Below are 20416 nucleotides of genomic sequence, written 5' to 3'. Positions count from 1 at the left end.
TGAACGAAAGAATGAAGAATAGCATGTTTTTAAAAAGGAAGAAAAAAAACAAAAGAGACGAACAAACGTTTTGATCAAGAATTAGAAACATATTTACATTTATCCCTAATTTGAGCAAAATAGCTATGAAATATTTAAGTGCCTCAGCTTCTTCCACTGAAAGTGAAAAAATTTTCACTTTCAGTGGAATTAAATTGTATTTTATTTGTTTTAAATGTTTAAACTTTAAACTTATGAAACAAATAAAAATTTAATTTTTTTTCTTAATCTATTCAATACTTTTTCTTATGTAAAGTTTATATTTATGTTAACTTTATATTATACATTATATTATACTTATATGTATCGATAAAAGGAATAATTTCATTAGTAAAATGTTTTTAATATTCAGATTGTCATGTAATAAATAATAAATATATAACAGAAATTTATTAGTTCTTATTACTAGCATTGTACGTAACATTCTAACAAAAATACCAAAATGTAAAATTGGCCAATTATCGAAACAAATTAATCGGGGGAAATGGCCGATACCGATTAATCGGCTAAGTGGCCGATATGGCCGATTACCGATTACTTACCGATTAATCGGTACATCCTTACCAGAGATGCCTCTTTAGAGAGATGGAGGAGTTCATAAATGCCATACAAGATCAGATCATAAATACAAGATACTACAGAAATCATAGTTTAAAGATACAATCATACCATATCTTAAACAAATAAAAAACTACAAGCAAACAAATCTCCTTTGGAAAAAATTATATAAGACACTTTACAGAATCACAAGTTTATAAAACACACACAAATGATTTTGGACCACTTATAGATGGTACAGTAGATCCCCCTATAACATGGTAGATATGTTCTGTGTTATATGAATTCCATGTTGTATGAGTCACTTAAATACATGAGCCAATCACAGCCTGGCACGTGTGCAGTTTAGCGGCTACAGTTGTTTGAAAGGTTTTCTTCCATAAAATTAATTGATTCTAGACTAATTTGACTCAGCATTTCCAAATCATGTATAATTTTTTGGGAATAATCCATATAAACTATGCTATAAACAAAAAATTGTAGGATTACTTACCAAGTGCGCACTGTTCAAAGATGCCATTGCTTAAGCTTGTTTTCGTTGTGGAGCGGCTCATTGAACGGCAGGCGCATGTTTCCTGATAAGTTATTTTTCTGCAAAAAATTTGCTGAACTTTGGAGACATCATTAATATAAATATAATTTTTATGGCCGTTGAATAATAAATGGTTTTTAGTAGGTCCGCTGATCATTTAAACTCAACGGTTTGTGCAATGTCTGCTATTGGTCTAGATTTGACCAATCCTGTCAAGACAGAAGTTGGCCATGACAATCTGTCTCATTCTTTTACCATATTATACAAGCCTCTTTTAGCGAGTTATACGAACACGATTGCAATTTTTCTGCCATGTTATACGAATCTGTCTTATATGAACCCGTGTTATAGTGGGGTCTACTGTACTTATAGAAAATGCTACATCATACACAAAACAATACAACATATTACATCGAGTTGTAAACTTTCATCATATTTGAACTACTGGTGTCACATAACCAAATAACAAACATAATACACAAAAAACTTGCATATAAACATAAATTACTACAGACCAAGCTCCTTGCTACAAATATATACCTCAGTCTTAAGAAACACACAAAGTATACTATGACCAAGCCATAATCACAGACAAAAATCCATTACAATACATCAGACATCACACTGATTGACAAACAAAACAAAATTACATATTATGTCTTTGTCCACTTTTGACTTTCTTATGAACTAGGACTTGTTATACTGAGGTAAGAGAATCAAACAATTTCAAATTAAAACACCTTTAATGTAACATAATCCTATATGCGACCACATTTTAGCACTAAATTTACAGTTAGAGTTAAAATGCATAAGACTCCTAAACAATATTAAATGTTACGTACTGTATGGTTTGAAAAATTTGTAAAAAAACAAATTAAATGAACTTGAAATATCTAATTATAATATAAAGAATACTGACAATTTAATAACAAATTTAAAAGGGTTTGATATACAGATCAATATCCAATGAGCACATTCTATGACTTGAGTATGTACAGTACCTAGCATACAAATAACGGATATTCAAGATGCCTTACAAACAGTGAAATGCCCAGAATGGTTCAAAGAACTAATTTATAATTAAAAATAATTATTTTCACTTTAACAATGTATATTACACAAAAAATAAGGAATCCCTGTGAACACATGTGAGTCCAAGATTGGCAGACTTGGTTATGAAACTTGTCAATATCAAAATGGCTAGTATAAGGTGGAATTGTTTCTTTCAATACATGTGTGTTGATTTTTGATGAGAAAAAATTACACCAGATCAAATATTAGTCCAAATTGAATAAAATCATAACTTTTGAATTATAAATGGAAAAAAGTTGCATTCTTGTATATTTAGATTTATTATTAATAAGAGAAGACAAAACACTTGAATATCAGAAATATATAAAGCCAATTACTGTACCAAAAGTGATAAACTATTATTTGTCTGTTCCAATTTCAGTGAAAAGAAATGTTTTTAAAATATACATCAAAATCTTAAAAATAGAACAACCAAAACAGAAAAACAAGATGAAAAGATCAAATCAGTAATATATATGTTCATGTTAAATCAATATCTTATCAATACTTATTAAGTAAATAGTTAATGAAAACACAAGAAATAAGTCAGAAATTGAGTGGAATAATAATATGTTATCTTATGTTCCTAAAATATTCAAAATGATAAAGACAATTGTTAAAAATGAAGGCATTACATTAACACCAGAACAACAGACTTAACAAATTACTAAGATTGAATAAAGAAGAAATATCCACTGGTACATTTGATATAACAAATTGTACACTCTTTCTAATGTAGTTTTTCAGAAAAATTCAGATATGTTGGAGAAACAAAAAGAAAGTTAAGTAAAAGGATAACCAAACATGTAAGAGCAATAAAGTATAATTATCCTAATTCGGCAGTAGTGGCTCATTGCAGTACATGTGGATGTGAAATAAATCAAAATACAGTGGTACCTCAGGACACAAATGTCCCAGCATATGAAATTTTCAGGATACGACATGAAAATCGAACACATTTTTGTTCCACGATACGAACAAAAACTCACCATATGACGTTACATTAGTTCACAGTGCCATTTTTTATTCACTTTTGTTCATTGGTCTCAGTCAGCATGTTTGCTTCGTCGTGGAAGGATCTCGCTAGATAAAGGAAATCTTGAGGAATTATCAGAAAGTGACTGATTTTATTGAAAAGAAACGTCCCAAAAAGGTTCACACTAGCTGTATTGCTGCTTAGAGTAATGGCATTTGCCTAAGTCATTTTAGAAACATTTTAAAAAGTAGGCAAAGCCAAACGTCTTTGGATAGATACGTGTATTTTACCAAGCGACCTCTATCCAGTGAAAGTGCTAGTGGAAGTGAAGAAAGAAAGCAAAAAGTAGTGAATAAAAATTAAAAAATATATATATATATATAAAACAACAATAATTTTTTTTTTATCTTTTCTAAGTTATTTTTAAGTTATTGTTACATTATGTTATGTAAATTAAGTTTTAGTATCATTTCCCTTCTCCCTCTCTTCTGCCACCAGTTTACACCTCTACCGTCGTCTATCCTCAAAGGTAAAATGCAAATAAAACTACATTTTTTAAATCAATTATTATTCTATTATGGTCATTTATACATTTACAACTACAAAATGCATTTTTCAGTGTTTTCCTTACTATAGATTTTTTTTTAATGTACTACTTAGCTTTAATTTGAGTGTATTTTTCGTGTTGGAACGAATTATTTGGTTTTACATGTAATCGTATGGGGAAAAATGATTCATCTTAAGACATTTTCATGATACGATCTCAGTTTCGGAACAGATTAATTTCGTATCCTGAGGTACCACTGTACAGTGAACATAGAAAAAAGCAGAGAAAAATACCTACAAAAGACAGTTGTTTGAACATTTGGAAATAATTTCATCTAAAGATTTAAAAATGAATAAAAATTTGGGCAGAACGATAGATAACTCCTGGTACAGTTTGTTAAACACAGAGGGAACTTAAAAACCTTAAAGAAGAGTTAATGCCATATGATGAAGTGGTGTTAGCAGGATAATTTCCCAGTTGAATTCTGTGTTGGTAATTGGTGTAAAGAATAAGTGCTGGTTAAATGAATGAAATTGCATTGTAAGAAACAGGAAAACATCCAAGAACTTTTACTGGTAGGATGACTTATAATTAGTACAGAAATAATATTAGTAATTTAGAATTAAATACAGTAGATCTGTTTTTGGTACAGGAAGAATTTTAAAATAGTAGTTTAAAAGTCTGTTCTGAAAATGCTAAAAGGAATATATAGGTGTGTTAAAATATAAACTTGTAAATATATTATAAAATATTAATTTAGGAGAAAATCAAAGCAATCTTGTGGCTTGATAATGCAGTTAGATATGGTCCAGTCATAAAAAGATTTATAGCAGCATGAGGTAGCTATAATAAAACAAGTAAACATGTGGGAGGATGACCACCCACATTCCGGTCAGCATAAGAAAGCTTTTGCATGCGACCACCTTTCTGATTGGTCAGAAGTTGGCTTACAAAAATCATTTAAATTGGGAAGAAGATCAAAGACAGAGATATGGAGGATAAGACTCATACTGATAGCACTTACATCTCAGATACTCGGCAAGGCCAAGGATAGGGAGTGAGAACACACCTCCAGAAGAACAATCAGAAATTATCAAATAGACATCTCTGATTATTCCAACTTAACCTTGATTGTTAGTGTATCAATTAATACAGTGTGGTGCCGTAATAAACTGTATGTACCAAACAAGTTGAGTGTGGAGGTGTATTTCCTATGAACCTACTGTACTGTACATTTGGAACGTCTTGGGCTGGGCTAACTCAAGAAAGCTGCTTGAGGAGATGGAGGACAGATGAGGAATCTTTACTTATATATTTTAAAAAAATATATTTGTATAAATTAATGTATAATTTTTTTAAATTGTAATGGACAAAGGCATAATATATAAGTAACTAAGGATAAGAAGCACATATCAAAAACAAAATTACACCTATCACAAATGTAATAATTTCAAACATTCACAAAGTATAAAACACATATGCTAAAAAATCTAGCAAATATTCAGAACACGCCCATAAAATAAAGCACGCACAAATAATAGATAAGAAGCTGTGACATTCATACAAGAGAGAGAACTGCAGCAGTCTATCATATACACCATACAAAAGTCCAATATACATTAGATCATAATAATAATAGCATGAATATCACATTACAGAAAACAGTCATACTAAACAAATTTCACATTGCTAGGAAATTGTTAAATACAGACAGTTTCATTAATGGCACAAACAAAATAACAGCTTTCTTTGGTAGCTATGCTTTGACTTTGATCTTTCATTGCATTAGGTGTCAATTTTGATGACTTCAAACTAAAATTACTTAAATGTGAAATATTATATGTTCAAATCAAAAAATTATTTAATGGTATTTGCTAATTTAACCAAATAAACTTATATTTTGTGTACAAAATATAAAACATATTTTAAACACAGTTATAATTATTAGTAAATAATGTTTTTTTTATTTATTTAAAAATTTGTAACTACAGGGAAAATTCAAAAGTTTCCTTTAGTCCATTTATATGTAAATTTATTTCTGAATAATTTCTTTAACAAAATCGCACAAAATGTTTCTTTCAAAATATTTTTGTTGCTAGTTTAAATCTTAAATGCAATAAATTTTTCCCCATCCATTATGTCTGGACTTTGGTCTGGCAGAGTCCTCTGCAATGGCATTGCTTGACTTTCACTTTTATATAACCTCATAATAACAGTCAGATTATTGTTATTGTGATCTCTTTAGAAAAATTTTTATACTTTGGTATATTAATAAAATGATATTCCATGTCAAAGTGACCAAACTAAAACAGAAGTAGTGGAGCAAACGAAAACATAAGATCATTTTCTAAAATGAAGGCTGGTAAGAATCAATGGTCCTTTTAATTGAACATCATACAATTTTTCAAGAAAGCCATTAAATAGATTAGCACCAGACATCACAGCTTCTGTTAAATTACACAAAGTACGTGTGAAAATCATCAGTCCTGATCGGGATCTAATTCAGTTGACAATGAATCTTAATTATATTAAATGCAATTTTTCAACATTCTATACTTTTATATTTCAAATATAAAATTTTCTTATATTAAACATTTTCAGATGATATGGCAAGAGCTTCCTTTGGAGAAGTTAGAAGGAAGTTGAGCGATTCAACAGACTAAACTTTAACTCGTTTGAATCTGTCAAGAAGTTTCACAACTCTATGTCAAAACGTGGCTATTTTGTATATTGAAAACGTCACTGACCGGCTCAGACAAAGAAAGCCGGCATCTTCGGCATACAAAATACGTCTTGCACAAAGCTAGACTATAAGGATTTTAAAAGTAAATAAATTTTCATATATACTGATTGGAATTGAAATTTTTTTTTATTTGCTGTGTAATCTAGTTTTAAGATTTTGTTTCAATGTCTCCCATGATATAAATTGTCATTACTAGTCCTTCGTACTTAAGTTGTGTGAATTTTTTAAAAAATAAAAATATATGATTCATGTGATAAAGCTTTAAAAAAATTAAAAATTGTACATTTTGCTATATAATCCAAAGTTAACAAAAATAAAATTATCTTTTATTTATGTTTTTTCCCCGTGTTATGAAATAAGAGTAGAGAGTAATTTAAAAGAACATATTCATTACTATATTCAATCGATGTGTCCGTAGTTACCTGTACAGTTTGATTATTTTGTTCTTGCGTGTTCTGTCCAGTTTTGAATCAGACAGATTATTTTGAATTTGACTACAAAACGCAACTTAATTTTCCAGAGAAACATTTGTTATATAAGGAAAGAAAATACAAAATTTGTCACAGTTAAAATCTTACTATTTTTGTTATTGCAATTATTAATAAAATAAAAATTGCCTCAAAAACTAAGAGACTTTTAAGAAATTACATGTTCAGAGATTTTCAGAAATTTTATTTTCCAAACCCAATACAATATTGGATATCACTTAAATCTTTCTTTCACAGAATATCTCTCTAAAGGAAGGGAGATGGTGCAAAAGGTTAATTTAAACATTTTCAAAATTTAATATCATATGAAGTGAAACATCTAATCTCATGCCAGAGTTACAATATTTATTATAGCTAATATTCCATCGTTCGAAACCAAATTAACAAATTCAACAACGTTTTGGCTATTTTGTTGTAGCACTTTGCACTGTTTCTCGCTACTAAAATAACTGTTAATACAATACATAAAATCACTGACGATCTCTCGTTATTTACTTACGAGAAAAAATTTTGTTTTTCTTATATATATGGTAACATTTATGTACAAAACAAAGCTCTCTAAGAATTAACAAAGAAAAATATCCTCCTTTAACCTGCCTGCAGAGGCAGAACCGCAATCTCAGTCGACACTTGCTAGGCACATCGGTTTGACTGAGACGTCGAAGCTCTTGAACGGTAATGTTTAAAAAAAATTACAGTGCAAGATACAAAACATGCATTATCTAGAATCTTCAAACGTGATTATTGCACACAGTAAAACTTATTTCACATGAGTAAAAAGTGCAGTCTGTATACGTTAAATCCCATAACAACAAATTAGAGACAAAATAGCACCGGACACCACGCGTTAACACGCTGTGTATTGCGTACACATTAATCATACAACAAAACAGAACAAGCGTACCGACAATGACGACAAATGGCGATTTTGTTCCACAGGGAACGTAAGATTTTTCGTCAGACCACTCTACGCCCGAAATATACCGTTACTGCCAACGTACGTCAAACTATAAGTTTACTTTAAACGTATATACAGTTTTACTTAAACACGAGTCTTTGCGGTCGTCGAACGGATCGAAAATTCTTTGTTGGTGCCCGACCGAATTATTCGACAAATCCGTGTATAAAGAAAAATCGAACGACTTTTTAAGAATATGCATCTTCTCGAGGAACTACATTTATTCTCGTGTATGATAACCTGAGTAGATTCCTATATTGGAGCTGCCTTTATTTTGGTAGTAAAATCTTTGGCATGGAATTCTATGTAGAAGGTCTTGTAATTTTTAAGCATACTAGAAATACTGCACAAAATTTCATATCAATATTACGAGGAACTATTTTTAAATGTAGCACCAGAGAGTGAGAAGTGAAGGGTTGAATCATAATCTAATAGAGAAGCCATTGCTATAAATTTAAATGTTTCTAGTTTTTCAATAAACATTATTATTTTATTTCTGTAATTAGCTTTCTTATTTAATATCCTTATTAGAATGCAATTCAATAGTTTAAGTTAGATTCCAACTAGCACGGTCACTCAAATTTCTTTTTACAATTCTTTAAAATTGCAGTACCAGAAAACTCTAAATAAAATTTAAATTAAACGAGCACGAAAGGCGATCTTGGAGAACTTTCGTCCGCTCGGACGCAAAAAAATAAAAATAAAAATAATAATGGGAATGTTAAGGCTCTCAACAGCAAAATTATCCTAACGGATCAGACCAGACATATCACAGATGACATTTGATGGCAGTGATCACGTACAATACATATTGTGTAGCTCTATCCTTTGACGCTCGCGGGAAAGCGACGCAATTTTTGACACGATTCCGACGGTACACAACGTGGATTGTCACAGTCTTATCACTCATCTGTCGGGAAAGCATCACATGCTTTACCAAGGAAGAGCTTTATCACAAGGGAAGGGCGTAGCCCAACAAACTTGTACTTAAAGCACAACAGCAATATTTTAAAACTATTATATAAATAGTTAATTCAATACAAATCACAATCTAAGTAAAAGCATGCTAAAGATTACCATCAAAGCACCAAAATTCTCCTGCAGCAACATTTTAAAAAATTATTTTTGATTAATTTCAATTGAAAAAAACATTTAACTTTTTATTCCAGAGCTATAACAATGTGTTTTGAACACCAAATTATCACAGCAGATAACTTTTAAGTATAATTTTTGGAGTCATTTTTATCAAAATGAGCTTTTAAAAAGCATTTTTTAAAACATTTTTGATTTTTTTGCATTCTATTGCAAATGTTAGAAAATTTTTGATTGCTCTTTATTTTAACAACAGTTACAAATGCAAATATCACATGAATTTTAAATTTGAATTTCAAAATAAAGATTTTGTCAAAACAAAGCAAACTCTCAAAAATAACAATATTTGCTTTCGATCGTATTTCAACACAATTATTCTGGAAGGTTTTGAAAGTCGACTGGCCCAGTACGTGAAAACTGATGCTTGATTTATTGTGGCTGATTTTCCACCGAAACTATCAAGCCAAATAATAAAATATGCTATAAAATTATCTTTGAAATTTCATTTAGATAATTTTCAGAAGTTCTATACATTTTATCAAAAGAAATTTTAAAATATTTTTTTATTATTATAATTATTATTTTATGTATTATAAATAATTTTAATAATGAATTTATTTATTATTGGTGCACTTTTATTGCACAATAACAACTTGAAATAAAGTTTTTATATATATTAAATAATAAAGTAGTATTTTAAAATCATAAATTTTGAGTCATTATTTCCTGAACAAATTCCACCAAATTTAATTAAATAGAATGCAAATTTGAATGTGAAAATTAATTTGAGTAGAAATTACTGGCATTGTAACTACAAGCAATACTATGAAAATGATAAGAAGCATTTCATTTAAATGAAAAAAATAATTTTAAACCCATTTCTTTTTAAAACAAATTTAAACTACAATTATATATAAATTAAATATACATTTTTCTTAGGAAACTCAAAAAAATTTTAAAATGTTGCTGCAGCAATAAACAAGTTTTAAACTCTTTTTACAACTAAAAAAATTCTAATTAAAAAAAAAAGGAATGTCGTACAACACATATCTTTGTTCACGTGCATGTAATTAATATGGAAATACATTCCTTCTAATTGAATATAAATTTACGTATAATTTCGAGCTTTTATCTTTTGGTAACTTCCTTTCTCTGACAATGAAGTTTTCTTCTGTGCAGTAATAACTGATAACTGTACCAAAAATGTGCCTTACATTTCTTACATTCATAAACTGGCTTTCGATGGTAGAGAATGTGAAGCAGATAATTTTTCTTGTAACGGAAGTACAGGGGTTTCTGACATAATTTGCAAATGAGAAGTGGCGTTTCTAGATATTTCTGAATCTTGGCGGCGTACTTTGCGAGAAATAACTTTCTGGCAATGGCTATTTTACAGTCATTATCACAAACTGGTAGATTTCCAGAGAGAATGCAGTCAGTGTTTACTGAGAGGTGAATCAGTTTCCTGGGACTGGGTTGTTTCCGAGTCCTGCGGCCATTGCCGCTGTTCTGGGACTGGACGTCGGAACTCTCGTTGGATGCTGTCGCCGCACGTTGACTAGACTGTCGGTCGAAACCCTCGGCAGAAACTACGAGCGGCATTCCGTTCGACGGACTTACGTGCATTCTAAAATATTTTTGTTCAACTTTGTTACACAGTTGGCAGAGACCCATGTGGTGATATTCTCTGTAGTGATGAATGAACGAGTGATGCGTACTGCACGGTTGAGCGCAGTGCGGACAGTGTATGACGCCATCATTGTCATTGTGCTCCTTCTGTACGTGTTCCCTGAGGACCGATTCAAGCGGAGTGCAAAATGTGCACTCATCTCCCGCTCTACAGAGTAACAATCTTCCACTGTGGAGTTTCATGTGTTCCATCATCATGCGTTGGGTAGCACTCACATAGCCACACAAGGCACAACAATATGGATATCGTGGATCGCCAAATTTTTCATCGGGAGGATTTTGATGGTAAACTTCAGTATGCGTCTGAAGAGAATTTTCATTAGCAAATTCACAACCGCACTGACGGCAAATAATTTCCGACGTTTTATATATGTTACTGTTGCTTGAAGTATCTATGTTCAATAGGACAATACCAAAAATTTACTTTTGTAAATTAACATTTCATGATATATAGTAAAAATATTAATAAAAGCTCACCTTTAATTTTGTAATGTTTCTCTTGTCTATGATTTTCTAAAATTGAAGGATTCGTAGTTCGGAAATCACATCCTATAATAGAACACTGAAGCAAACTCTGGGAATGGGCCAATATTGAATGCGTTTCCAAATCCGATCTAACATCGAATGTTTCGAAGCACAGGCTGCAAGTTAATTTCACTTTTGCCGCACTTTCAGCACTACAATAACAAATTAATTAGCTTAATTTTTGCAAAGTCATAACTATATTTATATTTATAATTATGAAATTTTATAGTGTTAACATGAATTGTATTTGAATAATTTTTGTTTTTTAAAATATAATAGCTACAAAGTTGATAAAATTTCAACACAACTAATAAATCAATTAAAAAGTTAAAAATGTCTTTCATCCCGTTAGTGGTAAATTCTTTTAATTATTAACTTACAAATCAAAATTATATACCTTAAATATAAATTTTAAAATTAAATTTAATCTATTACATCAATAAGTGAACTTTTAATTTTAGTTTTACAAAGTTCAGTTACTAATAAAAAATCTCCCAAAATAACAAAGTAGCCCCTATTCTATTAGACCTTTCTTTATAGGTACTGTTGGAATCTGAAATAGTAGCCTACATAGTAAAGTGGCAGTAATCAATAACTCAAAACTGGGTATATCTAATAAACAAGGTGAATGAAACCAATTTCCAGCACAAAATTATAAGAAATCAAACATTTTCAACTGCATTAAATGGAGTATCTTCAGGCTAATTGCAGGAAATAGCCTGAAGATACCCATTTAACATGGTCAAAAACATTTGCTTGTAAGATTGTTAAGGAAATTGGTTTCATTCATCTTGTTTATAAAGTGGTAGTATCAGCAACTTGTGAACAACAGTAGTGTGGAACACAAGAAATGTGCTGACAATCCGCCAGTTAGTAAGATGTTGATAAGGCAAAAGAGACTTTTATGTGGAAATAACTCATAAATCCAGTTTGGAATTGATAATCCTGTTATCAACAGTTAGGAAAGTGTTGTATAAATGCTTGAAACTATACGCATACAAAATTCAGTTGCTTTGTGCACTGAAAGAGGACAATAAACCATGCCATTACGAGTTCATTGTTCAGTTTCTCAACAAAATCAGCTGTGACACTTTCTTAGGAAAAGTCATCTTTATGTGCAAAGCAACCTTCCATGTTTCTGGATATGTTAACCTCCATAATTGTTACATTTGGGGATAAAAAAATCCTTGTGTAGTCTGTGAACATAAATATGAGATGGCCCAAAGCCAATCCTTGATGTGCATCGGTTGTGGATAGTGATTGGACAATTCCTTCTTTATAGTGACCAGCACCACATACTTGAACATGCTAGAATATTACATGAAATATACAGGTGGAACACTGACAACCAAATGTTTACTTTAAGTGGATGGTGCATGACTGCACTAGGGGTTGACCGTCTAGACCAGTGATGGCAAACCTTTTTGAAAAGTGGGTCAAATTTTGTTCATTATTTTTTTTTAGTACTAGCTTGTGGGTTACTTGGAAAGGGAAAGGGGAGGATGGTTAAAAACTACTTTTTTTTTTGTTCTCACTTTTAAAATTCTCTAAAAAGTTTGTTTCCTTTTTGTTTTACAACTTTTACTTTTGCAAGTGAAGAGCAAAAAATAAAGGTCGACATCAAAAAATTGATATCAATGGGGTGATACCATGAAGTACCGCACCAGATGACACCATTCAAATACTCAGTACAGTCGCCCCTGTACTGAGTATTTGAATGAACAAGGAATAAAGAAAATCACATATATATAATTAAATTGCCTCAATGTCCTTTTTTCCTTATTAATATGTAAATTTTCGACTATAAATTCGACTATCTTCTATTATCAGGACTTATTATACTGGTTTTACAGATAATATTACAAAGATTAACAGAAAACAATTTTTATTTTATTTCGTATACCTGGTATACAGGTATACGAAATAAAATCTTTGTAATATTATCTGTAAAACCAGTATAATAAGTCCTGATAATAGAAGATAGTCGAATTTATAGTCGAAAATTTACATATTAATAAATCACATATATATTATGAAATATTATTTATTAATAGATATAGTTACAGGTATGTGTATGTATAATAAAGTTGAAGTATATTTAATGAGAAATCTGTTGTCGTTTATTTTCACATAGTTTCTTAATATTAGGTTCATATTCCGTATTCATCAGTTTAACACATTTCGCAGTCAATTCATTTCCAAGTTTATTTCTATTGGTACATTTTACAAAATTTATTGAAGAAAACAATTTTTCACATGAATATGTGAACCCAAACATCATTAAAAGAGCATTAGCAAGTTTCTTCATTGATATAAAATTATTTGGTAAAGAATCCTATACGTTTAATACAGTATAATATTTTCCATTTTTAGTGTGGTATCATTATTATCTGCACTACTTTCAGACATTTTTCCTTCTACTTCAAAAATCAAGTTTTCAAATTAATTTTTCCACACTATGCTGCTTTGAAATTCAATTAATTCCATTTCTAAATCATGGATAACAAGCCACATAAATTTGGTTAACTCCATTGCTTTGAATTCTGTTTTGTATGGATATAAAATAAAGTGAAATGTATCTTCCAAACTTTTAAATTGATTAAATCTCTCCTCAAAAGCTTGTTTTATTTCCTGTATAATCATTAAATATTTTTAAATTGCATTTTCTTGAATTTCAAGCATATTTTCAAAAATTATTTTGTTTTGAAAATGTTTTTCAAAGCAACTGAGCCATCGAACAACGTTGTATGTCAAAATCCCTGAATACTGGCACTCAATTTCCTCTAATAATTGTGCAAATTGTCGTTTATTAAGACCTCTTGTTTTTATAAAGTTAATAACTTTTATTACAACTGGCATTACATTGGAAAATGTTTTTAAGCCTTGCTTCACACACAGAACTTGCTGGTGTATTATACAATGAAATTCAATCAGAGAATGTGTATTTTGCTTAAGATACTGAATAAAACCAATGTTTTCCCCACTATATTGGGTGCACAGTCTGTTGTTACAGAAACAATTTTCTGTAGGTCAATATCCATTTCTTTATATAAATAGATATAAATAAATGAAACTCATGCCAAGATTGTATAATTTCTTGATAACAAGCACTGAGTTCAGCATTAATACAAAATTTTCTTATATCGCAAGTACTTTCGACGAGTATTATATCATTGTCCTCAGGCGAAAAAGAACAGATTTGAAAAATAGAAATAAAAATAAAATTTCCACTTGGAACACTCTGCAAGTTCTATTTTTCAAATCTGTTCTTTTTCGCCTGAGGACGACGATAAAGTACTCGTCGAAAGTACTTGCGATATAAGAAAAATTCATATTAACGCTGAACTCAGTGCTTGCTATCAAGAAGCTATCCATTTCTTTAAATGCAATATCAAATTCTTTAAAAATATCAAGACCAGTACACTTCCCTTTCAACATTATTAGTTTCATTAGCTCTTCTTTCATTATATTGCCTGATTTATATCGAGCAAAAACTGCTAATTGTGCATAACCATTTACATCATTACTCTTATCTAAAGCAATTGACTATATTTCTGCATAATTTAAGTGGTTATGTATTTGTGAAAAAAATATTTCTTTCTAATTCTACTACTTGATCTTTAATTGTATTGCGACTTATTGGCAATTCATTTATACACTTTATAATCAAGTCTTTTTGTTTAAAATCTGCAAACAAAGTAGTGTGGTGATTTCGTGGTGAGGTGTAATGAGTTCCACGAATAGACCGACACAAAATAAACGAATCAAGTTAATTTAAACAAAAGTATGATTTCTTTTTATTCTCGCCAGAAAGAACAGAAACAGGTTCTTTATGGATCCCAACGTTATAAAGTTAAACTCTTGTACAGGCGTTCTGTCTTTAAGTACAAAAGGAGAACACATGCAAGACAGAGCCCGACAATCAGACTCATGTAGATCTTAAAACTAAAACTTATTCTACTTATAACTAGAGGAAAGGAAAAAGAATAGATAGAGGTTTGAATAGAAGAATATTGAAATACCCGAGATTTCCTTTTCTTTGCGTATATACAGTACTTGGGTGGGACACCACTACTAAGTTCGTCTTGATTTCTTTTGTTGTAAACGTCCCGTCTTCTCAGTGAATCTCTCGTCTTTCGGTAACTCTCTCTTTTACTCAAGCACGTTATCCTAGAAGGTCTCCCTTTTACTAAATCTGACCCTTTTGGCTTGTAGTATCTTCTCTTTTGCTTCTGCCGCTGACCCACGCATGCCGTTCAAGAGTGATTCTTCTTACACCCTCTCTCTCTCTCTCTCTCTCTCGTCTAGGCACAAAAGTGAATCTCCTTCCTTCTTGTAAGACCTCCCTGGTTCTTACTTTTCTACTGTTCTCATTGTTTAATTCTTCGAAACGGTAATCCCACCCAAAGGGTAAACGGAGTGGGAAGGGAAATTTTTAGAGAATAGATAAGACTAAGAACAAAGGAATTGCTAAGACTAACTTATATTACATATAAAAATTCGCGAATAATATGGCCGACAGCCACAGTAGCACTACATTCTAAAAAGGCCTGTTATTTTACAAATTCTCCTCTGAAAGAGGTTTCCCGTGACGAGCAATGCAATGGCAACTTGAAAACTAGCAGCTGTAATGTTATTTTTTGGAATCAAAAAGTTTTTAAAAACACTGGTTTGTGAATGATTCTCTTTTTTCTTTTGTAAAAAATATGTTCTTCTTTCCTTGTCTGTTGACAGACGAGATTAGAATGCAACTTTTCAAAATGTCTTTTTACATTGTATCAGGTCAGTCCATAAGTTCCCCAGTATTTTATGATCTTGAGAAAAATCTTGTTTTGCTGTTAAAAATGCCAGTCTAATGTGATATTTTTTACACTGAAGTGTTAAATTGGATCTCATTCATATAATACTGTTCAGAATTGGGAACATTTCAGTTGTTTATTTTCATTAAAATGGAAGTAACAGATGAATATAAGAGACATGTTTTATACTTTTTATTTTTAAGTGATGAGAATGCTACAAATGCAGCCAAAAAATTAAATACTGTTCATAATCAAACTGTAATNGCGTATATACAGTACTTGGGTGGGACACCACTAATAAGTTCGTCTTGATTTCTTTTGTTGTAAACTACCTGTCTTCTCGGTGAATCTCTCGTCCTTCGGTAACTCTCTCTTTTACTCAAGCACGTTAGCCTAGAAAGTCTCCCTTTTACTAAATCTGACCCTTTTGGCTCATAGTATCTTCTCTTTTGCTTCTGCCGCTGACCCACACCACCATTCGAGAGTGATTCCTCTTACACCCTCTCTCTCTCTCTCTCTCTCGTCCAGGCACAAAAGTGAATCTCCTTCCTTCTTGCAAGACCTCCCTGGGTCTTACTTTTCTACTGTTCTCATTGTTTAATTCTTCAAAACGGTAATCCCACCCAAAGGGTAAATGGAATGGGAAGAGAAATTTTTAGAGAATAGTTAAGACTAAAAACAAAGGAATTGCTAAGACTAACTTATATTACATATAAAAATACGCGAATAATATGGCTGACAGCCACAGTAGCACTACATTCTAAAAAGGCTTGTTATTTTACAAATTCTCCTCTGAAAGAGGTTTCCTGTGGCGAGCAATGCAATGGCAACTTGAAAACTAGCAGCTGTAATGTTATTTTTTGGAATCAAAAAAGTTTTTAAAACACTGGTTTGTGAATTATTCTCTTTTTTCTTTTGTAAAAAATATGTTCTTCTTTCCTCATCTGTTGACAGACGAGATTAGAATGCAACTTTTCAAAATGTCTTTTTACTTTCTATGTACTGTATGTGAAGTGACTGTTTTGTTACAAATTACACACAAAGTTGTTTTATTCTTTTCAATCACACCATATTTATCAAACCATTCTGTTTGATATGGTCTGGAACTTGTATCGTTTCGCGTGGGTCATTTAAAAAGCCTGCGTGGGTCAGTGTCTGACCCGGGTCATAGGTTCACCACCACTGGTCTAGACTATCTGGATGCACAATTTCCAAGTAGTTGGAATGACAACAAAGGATTGTTCCACGTTCACACCAATCTCCTTAGAGGGCACCCTTATATTTTTTTATGTGGGGTTTATGGAAGACTGTATACTACCAAGGTGCATGACATTGTTGAACTTAAACAACAAATTACAAAATTCATTGAAACATTAACACCTAAACTACTAAGAAATACATGGCAAGAAACAATATTGACTGGATATTGTACACACCAAATGGAGCACGTTAAAGTGTTTTTTTTAAAATTTTGCTTGTGTCAAAAACAGTTTAAACTGTTGTATTTGATATACAAGTATAATATAGTTGGATAAGTTCTTTGGTTCATTTACTATTCATCATTAAAATGAGCTGAATAATTTATGATCATCATGTACAATACAAGACATCTTCACTTATACTTTCCCAGTAGAACATCTTTTGGTTTTTAATATTCAAACTTTATAGTACTGTACAGTATATATGGTACATACATATATCTCAAAATAATGTTTGACTGATGTTCATGTATAAAAAGTTATATTTACATCCTAAAACTTCAATACAACATCTTTAACAAAGCAATATGCTGAAGAAGCCTCAATTTATAATTGGTTAGAACATTAGAACAACGTGTAGACATTTTGAAAACATCTAATATGTTAAGAAATAGAATATATACACTGGACGACAAAAAAAATAACACACCATGAAGGACTTGTTGGATTTGAATAAAAATTCATATGTTGCATCATCTTAGCTAGATATGTAAATGATTAGCTTTTGAAAGCAGGTGCTTGTGTCATATTGCCACCAGAGGAAAAAGAAGTGCTTCCTCTGTCAGGTATAAAGGTGCATGCTGTGATAACTTGTACATATGTTCTGGGCTTTTATTCATGGTTGGGACTTCATTGAGTGACAGACATGCCTCTACGACGCATTTGACAGCCTTAAGCTCAGTTAAGTGAGTTTGACAGAGGTCGCATCGTTGGATTGACTGAAGGAGGGTGGTCATACCGCTGGATTGGCCGCCATCTGAACTGTTCTGATAGAATTGTTAGGATGTTTTATGAGCAGTGGGTAAGTAGGAGTACACACAAATGGCAAACGGGCTCCACTCCGGGCAAACGCTATTGACAGACCACCAGAAGGGAGGATCGTCTCATTGTATGTCAAGCACGGAAAGCGCCTACAGCTTCATCGTCTACCATTAATGCAGCGGTGGTACCTGCATTACAGAACTGTGTATCCAGCCGCACCATTTCCAGACGCTTAGTAGAAGGCATATTGGTCTCTCGACGCCCATTATGTGTTCTACCATTCACAACCACCCACCAATGCCTCCATCTGCAGTGGTGTTGTGCACAACAATCATGGACAGCTACCAACTGGCAGCATATTGTCTTCAGCGATGAATTCCGCTTTTGTTTGGGGGCTCACAATGGCCGTGTGAGAGTATGGAGGCCTGCTGGTCAAGGCATCAACCCGGCTATATTGTGGAGCGGCACATGGGCCCAACCCCCAGTGTTATGGTGTGGGGAGCCATAACATACGACAGTACGACACCTCTAGTTGTCATGCATACTACCCTCACATCCCAACGATATGTGCAATACATCCTCAGGCCACATGTGTTGCCCCTCATGGCAGGTCTTCTGACAGGCATATTCTAGCAGGATAATACCTGGCCACACACCGCAGCAATCTCCCAAGCATGCCTACGTAACGTTGCCACACTTCCTTGGCCTGCACGATCTCCAGATTTATCATTAATCGAACATGTGTGGGACCAACTGGGTCGCCAGCTGCGACAGCCATGGGATCTGACGCATCTTGAGTCCCAGTTGCATCATGCATGGACAGATATGCCGCAGAACATTATTCGTGACCTTTATGCCTCCATGCTGAGGCGTATTACAGCTTGCATCCGCACTAGAGGCAGCCCAACAGGATATTAGCACCTGCATTGTATTGCATATTACTGCACAATAAAGTATGTTTTTGCTTTATGGTTGCAATCATATACCTGTCTAGATATGACGACGTCACATACCAATTTTTATTCAAATCCAACAAGTCCTTCATGGTGCGTTATTTTTTTTTTTGTCCAATGTATATACCAAATATAGCTGGCACTGGAAGCAGCATCACGATATCACATCATAGTAATACCTCCTACAGCAAAAAGCCCAAGCATGCTTCAGTAGTATCATTAACCTTCTATAGCTCATCCTATAGGGATTCCATGGCTTTTTTTCTTAATCTACAATATATTTGAATATTTTTTACATATGCACATGATGCTTAATCTGTTTTCCTACCTGTGCTAAAAGCTAAAGAGATGCGAGTCATGATAAAAATTTTTTCAGTTTTTAAACCATGGAGGAATCCCAATCTGACATTCTACAGCAGTAATTCTCAAAGTGGGGGTCGCAGAAAAATTGANACAGCCACGGGATCTGACGCATCTTGAGTCCCAGTTGCATCATGCATGGACAGATATGCCACAGAACATTATTCGTGACCTTTATGCCTCCATGCTGAGGCGTATTACAGCTTGTATCCACGCTAGAGGCAGCCCAGCAGGATATTAGCACCTGCATTGTATTGCATATTACTGCACAATAAAGTATGTTTTTGCTTTATGGTTGCAATCATATATCTGTCTAGCTATGACGAAATCACATACCAATTTTTATTCAAATCCAACAAGTCCTTCATGGTGCGTTATTTTTTTTGTCCAATGTATATATCAAATATAGTTGGCACTGGAAGCAGCATCATAGTATCATATCATAGTAATACCTCCTACAGCAAAAAGCCCAAGCATGCTTCAGTAGCATCATTAAACTTCTATAGGTCACCCTGTAGGGATTCCATGGCTTTTTTCTTCATCTACATTATACAGTGGTACCTCAGGTTACGAACGCCCCAGCATACGAAATTTTCAGGATACGACGTGAAATTTGAACATATTTTTGCTCCACGATACGAACAAAAACTCACCATATGACGTTACATTAGTTTGCATTTTTCATTTGTTTTTCTTACTACAGTTATTTTTTTTAATGTATTACTTGGCTTTAATTTGAGTATGTTTTTCGCGTTGGAACGAATTATTTGGTTTTACATGTAATCGTATGGGAAAAGATGATCCACCTTACGACATTTTCATGATACGATCTCAGTTTCGGAACGG

General features: G+C 32.4%; 2 protein-coding genes across 6 annotated transcripts in view; one reads left to right on the top strand and one right to left on the bottom strand.

The window, feature by feature from the left end:
• Positions 1-6736, top strand: part of LOC111635722 (titin-like) — a 159325-nt gene extending 152589 nt beyond the window's left edge. For all 3 annotated transcript variants that reach the window (XM_023380781.1, XM_023380780.1, XM_023380782.1), the window contains one exon: positions 6325-6736. In XM_023380781.1, coding sequence (XP_023236549.1) covers positions 6325-6369 — 45 coding nt within the window. In that variant the 3' untranslated portion in view covers positions 6370-6736. The remainder of the gene's footprint in view (positions 1-6324) is intronic.
• A 381-nt stretch (positions 6737-7117) lies between these two features.
• Positions 7118-20416, bottom strand: part of LOC111635724 (zinc finger protein 585A-like) — a 46560-nt gene continuing 33261 nt past the window's right edge. For all 3 annotated transcript variants that reach the window (XM_023380784.1, XM_023380783.1, XM_023380785.1), the window contains exons 3-4: positions 11171-11370; positions 7118-11085 (exon numbers count right to left, since the gene is read on the bottom strand). In XM_023380784.1, coding sequence (XP_023236552.1) covers positions 10133-11085; positions 11171-11370 — 1153 coding nt within the window. In that variant the 3' untranslated portion in view covers positions 7118-10132. The remainder of the gene's footprint in view (positions 11086-11170; positions 11371-20416) is intronic.

This window comes from Centruroides sculpturatus, unplaced genomic scaffold (genome assembly GCF_000671375.1).
Source record: "Centruroides sculpturatus isolate CEXI.00-Female unplaced genomic scaffold, Cexi_2.0 scaffold1034, whole genome shotgun sequence".
Classification (NCBI taxonomy): Eukaryota; Metazoa; Arthropoda; class Arachnida; order Scorpiones; family Buthidae; genus Centruroides; species Centruroides sculpturatus.
This window is presented reverse-complemented; position numbering and strand designations above follow the sequence as displayed.